This window comes from Rhagoletis pomonella, unplaced genomic scaffold, assembly GCF_013731165.1.
Source record: "Rhagoletis pomonella isolate Grant_MI unplaced genomic scaffold, Rhpom_1.0 Rhpom_scaffold_00099, whole genome shotgun sequence".
In the NCBI taxonomy this organism is placed as follows: Eukaryota; Metazoa; Arthropoda; class Insecta; order Diptera; family Tephritidae; genus Rhagoletis; species Rhagoletis pomonella.
The window spans coordinates 42805-51241 of NW_023458653.1; the positions used below are offsets into that span (position 1 = coordinate 42805).

The 8437-nt window shown below is 41.1% G+C and overlaps 1 protein-coding gene across 1 annotated transcript in view; it reads right to left on the reverse strand.

Annotated features, from left to right (window-relative positions):
- LOC118749971 (uncharacterized protein K02A2.6-like) overlaps positions 1-7367 on the reverse strand; it is a 24710-nt gene extending 17343 nt beyond the window's left edge. Inside the window, exon 1 of the mRNA XM_036484723.1 lies at positions 7223-7367. Coding sequence (XP_036340616.1) covers positions 7223-7367 — 145 coding nt within the window. The remainder of the gene's footprint in view (positions 1-7222) is intronic.
- Positions 7368-8437: the final 1070 nt, after the last annotated feature.

Genomic DNA, 8437 nt, shown 5'->3' on the forward strand with positions numbered 1-8437 from the left:
AGTATTCGAAAATCTCAAAAAAAATGCCCTCAATTTTGAACTCACGGAAAAGCATCTTTTTTTAATTGTTTGCAGTTAATAAACTATTTGTCGGATAAAATTAGTTAAGGTATCAAAATGTGCGAAATTACCTCGGCTTTCCATGCGAGTGATAATATAAATAAAGAGATAGATTAAAAAAAAAATGTTGCATTAAAAAATCGCATTTTTTATTTTTTTTTATTATCTTCATCATGTTTGATATTTATTTCTTTCAACCTGAATAGTTGTCAAACTTTATGCAGTACGCTGTAAACATTTTGGAATGGAAACACCAAAGCTGTAGAAGTTACGAGTTTTTTCATACCTGCATACATAAACTTTAGTATAAACTCTATGTACGCAGGTATGAAAAACTCGTAACTTCTACAGTTTTGGTATTTCCATTCTCAAATTTTAACAGCTTACTCCATAAAGTTTGACAACCATTCAGGTTGAAAAACTAAAAATTAAACATGATGAAGTGAATAAAAAATAAAAAATTGAATTTTTTAATGAAACATTTTTTTTTTATTTTAATCTATCTCACACTCTAATGGAAAGCCGAGGTAATTGCGCACATTTTGATACCTTAGCTGATCTCCTCCGACAAATAGTTTATTAACTGCAAACAATTAAAAAAACATACTTCCCCGTGAGTTCAAAATTTCGGGAATTTTTTTTCGAGATTTTCGAATATCATGACGAAATAAAAAAATAGGTGTCTTCTTTTTTTCGATAAAGAATGGAAAAAATATATTTCACCCCAAAAAAATGTTGAGGTGTAAATTTTGTATGGAATGACCCATATGTATCTCCTCTATCTATGTATGCTTTTTCAAATGCACCAATCTGTTAAAGTAAAACTTTTAGATGTTCATGAAAGGTATGAAGCTTTCGGCATCTTTAAGTTGGAACCAACAATACACACCCACAAAATTTCACTGAAATCGGTTAAGCGGTTTCGGAGATTAGCGTAAACGAACACAGTGACATGGGACTTTTATAACGGGTGATTTTTTAAGAGCTTGATAACTTTTTTTTTAAAAAAAACGCATAAAATTTGCAAAATCTCATCGGTTCTTTATTTGAAACGTTAGATTGGTCCATGACATTTACTTTTTGAAGATAATTTCATTTAAATGTTGACCGCGGCTGCGTCTTAGGTGGTCCATTCGGAAAGTCCAATTTTGGGCAACTTTTTCGAGCATTTCGGCCGGAATAGCCCGAATTTCTTCGGAAATGTTGTCTTCCAAAGCTGGAATAGTTGCTGGCTTATTTCTGTAGACTTTAGACTTGACGTAGCCCCACAAAAAATAGTCTAAAGGCGTCAAATCGCATGATCTTGGTGGCCAACTTACCGGTCCATTTCTTGAGATGAATTGTTCTCCGAAGTTTTCCCTCAAAATGGCCATAGAATCGCGAGCTGTGTGGCATGTAGCGCCATCTTGTTGAAACCACATGTCAACCAAGTTCAGTTCTTCCATTTTTGGCAACAAAAAGTTTGTTAGCATCGAACGATAGCGATCGCCATTCACCGTAACGTTGCGTCCAACAGCATCTTTGAAAAAATACGGTCCAATGATTCCACCAGCGTACAAACCACACCAAACAGTGCATTTTTCGGGATGCATGGGCAGTTCTTGAACGGCTTCTGGTTGCTCTTCACTCCAAATGCGGCAATTTTGCTTATTTACGAAGCCATTCAACCAGAAATGAGCCTCATCGCTGAACAAAATTTGTCGATAAAAAAGCGGATTTTCTGCCAACTTTTCTAGGGCCTAAAATTCAATGATTTGCAAGCGTTGCTCGTTAGTAAGTCTATTCATGATGAAATGTCAAAGCATACTGAGCATCTTTCTCTTTGACACCATGTCTGAAATCCCACGTGATCTGTCAAATACTAATGCATGAAAATCCTAACCTCAAAAAAATCACCCGTTATATTAAGAAGATAAGCACGTTGCGAAGAGCACAAAAAAGGAACAGTCCAGCGCCTTCGTCTTGGCCTGCAGGCTGTATCGCAGATACAGCCGCTAAATTTAATCGTAGAATACGTGGTATGGTTAAGAGCACATCCAAGTCAAAAATAAAAGCACACACTAAGAAAAAAATATCGATAACAAATAACAAAAGCGATAATAATATCGATAGCAAAATTGACAAAAATATAGATAAAAAATCGATGAAAATATCGATATCAAAATCGATAATAATATCGATAGCAAAGTCGATAAAAATATCGATAACAAAATCATTACAAAATCGATTACAAAATCTATCACAAAATCGATTACAAAATCGATTACGAAGTCGATAACAAAATCGATAAAAATATCGATATCAGAAGCAATAACAATATCGATAGCAAAATCGACAACAAAATAGATAAAACAACCAATAAAAAAATCGATAAAAAAATATCGACAACAAAATCGGTAAAAATATCGATAAGTTCCGAAAATATCGATAAACAATATGGATAACAAAATCGATGAAAATATTGTTAACAAAACCGATAATAATATCGATAGAAAAATCGTTAACACAATCAATGAAAATATCGATAACAAAATCGGCAAAAATATCGATAACATCCATAATAAAATCGATAACAACATCGATAACAAAATCTATTACAAAATCAATAATAAAAATATCGATAACAAAATCGATAAAATATGTCGATAACAAAATCGATAAAAATATCGATAATTATATCGATAAGTTCCAAAAATATCGATAGCAAAATCAATATCGATAAAAATTTCGATAACAAAATCGATAAAAATATCGATCACAAAACCGACAAAATATCGGCTATTATATCGATAATTCCCGAGAATCCCGAAAATCTCTAAAGTCCCGAAATAGTTCCCAGATTGCGTCTCTGTGCCTCTATCTATATCCTTTTCTCTAAAACTACCTTTATTTTAATATTTCTTCCTTTATCTTCATCTATACTTTTATCGGTATCCTCATCCTCATCTTTTTCTTTATATTTATCTTTGTTTTTATTTTTTATGTTTATCATATTCTCATTATACATATTCCCCTTCACCTCTGCCCTTATATAAGTAAAGTGTTTAAATTTGCCTTGGCCTTCATTTTTCCCTTTATCTTTACGCAATTTTGTTTTTGTTTGTATTTTTACCTTTGCCTTTATCCTTTTTTTATCTATGTACGTACTCACCTTTACTTTTGTTTTTGGATTGGTCTTTTTCTAAGTGTTGTTTCACTTCAAAAAGTTCTCGCGTATTATGCATACATGTGTTCATAGATATATGTATGCATGTACATATATACAGTCCGATTCTGTGCACTTGATAAATTGAAAACCTTTATAATATTTGTCAATTTCTTATTATTTATCAAGAATTGGTATTCTAGCACAGAAACCAAAAGCGCTTTTCTCGATAAATTATCAAGATTGAAAATGCTATTGACAAATTGAAATTTCATGTGAAATGTATAAATTTTTTATATTAATAAATTTGTTTCTAACAATGAAATACTCCATGTGCCAACATTTGAACCTGTGACACACGGAATTATAATCGCCATCTTTACCTACTCAGCTACGGCAGTCAAAAGCTTTTTTGCTTTTAAATTCATATTTTTCATATGTGACAATGAATCAGTTCCACTCATGTGGAAATCGTAGAGCTTTTTGTTTCATAAATATTGACACAGAATGCGAATATCAAGAAAACACAGAATTGGGCGGATAATATGTATAGACATACATAGATTAGTAAAAAATAGAAGCAGATCCACATTAACTGCAATCAACATATGTACTTATGTTTAGGAATGTTAGTCCCGGGATCGCGGCAAATAATCCCGGAACTTTCGGGATTTGCAATTTGCACTGATGGCAATAATAGAAACTCCTTTCCTTGACCAGTATTATATTTCTTTTTCTATTTAATAATTAATATTTTTTTTATAAATGTCTAGCTCATTATTCATATAATAACGCGCGATAGTAAATTTTAAACATAAATATCAATATATTCGCGAAACCATGGGCCACATATAGTAAAATTCCGTTTTTAGTTTTTCACTCTGACGTAGGTAAATCAAAAATGATTTGAAAAATTCAGAGAAATGTGCTTAGAGAAGACGTATGGGTATCAATTAAAGAAGAAATCCTGTAGATTTTAAACAGACTAAGCTTTTTGGTGCAGAAGGACTGGATAGGTTAGGTTAAACGGGCAGCTCTGAAAAAGAGTTCACTCGGAGGCCGCAGAGGCCCATTGCGATGCCCATGGGGGTTACCCCAAGCCTATCCCTACATCTCTTCGAACCATTTTGATTTTCTGGCGAATCCTAGCAGTCCTTCCAGAGGAGCTTTCCCCAAGATATCCAGATTCTCGAAGAAGTTGTCCCCAAGAAACTTGAGGCGTTTTCCTCGAAGTGCTGGACACTCGCAAAGGAAGTGCTGGACGGATTCTAACTCCTCCTCATCCCTGCAGCTTCTACAGAAATCATTATGCGAGGCTCCGAACCTGGCGGCCATGTGGCCAATGGTCCAGTGTCCCGTTAGTATTCCTGTGAGAAGCCTGACGTTTGACTTTGAAAGCCTTAATAGACTCCTTGCTCTTCGTTCGTTGAGCCGTGGCCAGAGTGATCGCGATACCCTGCAGGTGTGAAGGTTTACCCTCCTACTGTTGGTAGCTGCCCTGGTCAGTCTCTCGACTTCTGAAGACAGTCGCTTCCCCGAGCCCCATCTCAAATCCCTTCCTAGCACATTCGTCCGCTTCCTCATTTCCCGGGACACCACCCGGTACCCAGTAAAGATTGATTATGTGTTGCTGTAGAGCTTGTAGGGATCTTCCGCACTCTTTAACGCATAACGAGTTATTCGTTGCCGACCCTAAGGCTTTCATAGCCGCCTCACTGACAACAACGAAGGCAAGTTTAGATGGAGCTGAGTCAATCATGCCCACCAACCTTGCCGCCATATGGATTGCCTGAAAAACACTGCAGTGGTCTGGGAGTCTATACGACTCCCTCAGAGATAACTCCTAAGAGAAGACCCCAGATCCTGTTCCGATATCCATTTTTGAGCCGTCCGTGGAGATGGGTATTTCGTCATCGCTGAGAGCAATATTAGATTCCCAGTCACTTCTGTCAGGAAAATGGATATCAAAGTTTCGATTGAAGTCAATTTCCGTGACCTGATGGTCACAGCGGCTGTATTCCACCCCCAGTCTCCCGAGGATTGTGGCGTGACCTTTGCAAGTTGTTCGCAGCCTGTTAGACGCTCTGAGTCGTAGAGCACTTTTAGCTGCGATACTTTTAACATATAGGTCTATAGGTGGAATATCCAGCAGGGTCTATAGAGATGCCTGGGGCGTTGAATAAATCGACCCCGTTGTGCATAAGCATGCTTTTCGTTGCACCTTTTGCAAGTTGAGCAGATGGGATTTGGGATGGGAGTAGAGCGCGTTGAGCACCTTCTTTCTCCGCTCTTCGGTGTTCCTTTTCCAGGAAAGCTTAGAGTCGAGAATAACCCCCACAAACTTTGCTTCTTTTGACAATTCGAGATTTGCTCCATGGAGGGACGGAGGTCGGAAATTGTCTATTTCATATCGCTTGCTGAAGAGAACAAGTTCGGTTTTAGTGGGATTGACCCCTAGGCCGTTTCTTTCTGCCCACCCTGACAGATCGTTAAGTGCAGATTGTAGAATCTCGCTGACCGTGGAGAGGAATTTTTCCACGACCAGAATGACTAAGTCATCCGCATAAGCAACGACCTAAGCGACTTTCGATGTACGAAGCAGGAATTCGTTTAGCACGAGGTTCCCCACTAGGGGGGATAGCACCCCCCCTGATGTTCCCAAGGAGCCATTGATGTTTCTGGTGCTCAACATATTGTCGATGCAGAGAGTGATCAATGGGTCCAGTCCACCATGGAGCAGTATATGGATGCCAAATTAACATTGTTAAAGGCGCCCTCCACGTCCAGGAAGGCTGCCAGCGCATATTCCTTGTGATTCAGTGCTTGCTCTATACTCCCAACAACCTCGTGCAGGGCTGTTTCAACCGACCTACCTTTATGGTAGGCATGCTGAGCCTCGATGAAGTTCCCAGGAGTAAGGCGTTGCGTGATCTGCAGACTCAGAAGCCTCTCCATTATTTTGAGAAGAAATGATGAGAGGCTGATGGGCCTAAAATCTTTTGCAGTGCTGTGGCCTGCTTTTCCTGTTTTGGGAATGAAGACCACTCTTACCTCCCTCCATGGCTTTCGGATATAGCCTAGGAGGAGACTCGCCCTATAGATTGTCGTTAGCCAGGGGGTTACCGTGGCGCTTGTTCGTTGTAGCATGGCTGGAAAGATCCCATCCGGTCCCGGAGATTTGTAGGGTTGAAAGGATCTGATAGCCCAAGCTACTTGGTCTGTAGTGATGATTTCGTCCACTGGACTGCCTTGCCTGTGGGTACTAGGGTGTTCCTTCACACGAGTTCCTGTGTCCCCTGCGTCACCGCAGCCAGGGAAGTGGACGTCCATAAGGTGTTCCAGTGTTTCAAGGCTGCTTTCGGTGTGCCCTCCTCCTGGATTTTTAAGAAAACCTTCTTAGTCGCGCGGCATCAGTAGTCGTTTCGAGGTCCTCGCAAAATTTGGACCACGAAACCTTCTCTGTTTTCTTTATCTCTTTCTTGAACGCATTGAAGTTTCGACGATATTCGTCCCTCCCAGTCCTCCGCGTTCTTAGTGAACTTCGCTTTATTGAAAGCTTTCCTAGCTGCTGTCCTGAGCCGCCTTCGATCGGACGTCCACCATCTTGGGTGTCGCTTAGAGGGTTTGCTCTCGGGACAGGTTGTTATGTAACATTCGTTGAGAGACTTCGTTAGACAGAGGACCGCTCCCTCCAGTTGGTCCGCTGAAATTGGCTCCGCCGTGTACGGTGGACTCGCTCCAGACACCAACTGGCTGAATTTGTTCCAATTTGTCCTACGAGGATTTCGATAAGGATTTAGTGTCGGTCTGCTTAGGTTAATGGAGAATATGTCGCATCGTGATCAGAAAAAGAGCATTTTGTCGAGATGTGCCAGCCGTCAACCCTAACATTGTTCGAGTTAGTTACAAGAGTTATATCTATAACCTCCTCCCTTATTCTATTGTAGAAAGTGGGGTGATTACCCTTGTTACAGATATTAAGTTTTGTTGATAATAAGTAACTAAAGAGTGACTCACCTCTATCGTTGATGTTCGAGCTGTTCCACGCCGTGTGGTGAGCGTTGGCGTCACAGCCAGCCACCATATTTATCCCTCGTTGCTCCGCCCAAGCGGTGAGTTTCCTGAAGGATATTGACGAGGGATCGGGTACATCGTATGGCATGTATAAAGATGCGAGGATGAGGTCGGGTGCTTCCCTCTGCTCCAACATTGCCACTGTCATGTCCGAATCGCTAAATTGGGGAAGAAAGAGAATATTAGTGCTTTTCTTAACCAGAATACAGCTTGTAATTTTACCTTCGGTCTGTGGGGTGAGAAGTAGAAAGTCGCTAGTGGATAGACCTGTGACCCTCCCCGCCACTATCCAGGGTTCTTGTATTAGGGCCACGTCCACATCTTCCTCACCCATGAAGTGCAGCAGATCCTCTGATGCTGCCCTGCAGTGATGCAGATTAATCTGCACCACCTTTAGGCTTTTCGGATTCTCTTTCAGCATCGGGGATGATCACCCTAAGGTGACCGATGCCATATCTTATTTGTCCGGCTTTGCGACGCAGGATGTGCAAGGATTGTGGACCGATCTTGATCCAAAGGTCCTTGCCGTTACCCTTGTCGCGAGCGCGGCCTCGGACAATCGTCCAGTCATCAGCGATGACATCCACGTTCTGACATTTGATTAAGGCTAGTGAGGTCTCGTCCTCCACGAGGGGGGGCGGGATCCACACTCGCACTGTCGTACGGTATGGCACCTCTGAGAACGGAACAACTTCTAGTCGTGCGTTGGCCCAAAGTTCATCTTGGCTGCGGACGCAGTTTGTTAGGAAGTCTAACGACTCCTTGTTACCGCATCCAACAACTTTGACTCCGTTCTGCCACTTGGCTTCATCAAACATACCAATGTTGTTGTATTTGGTACGCTGGATTTCACCAAGTAGCGCCCTCATAATCTCTTCTTCCAGGAGCAACCATTTGTCCGTCGGAATCTTTCCTTCCGGGTGATTCCGGTCTATGATTGCTACCTGGAGCTCTGGTGCTGAGCATAAGGTCGATGAAGTTTTCACCCGCTTCTGCTCAGGCTGTGTCTGCTTGTCGCCAGACAGTTGTCTTTTCGGAGTGCGTGCAACCGGTCCCTTACCACCGGAGGCAATAGCAGCTGCCGACGTCGAGTCCTTCTCCCCGTCCAGCTGTGGGAACACTGGCCTCGCGGTCTTCGGCACCTTGGGCGTCAGTGAT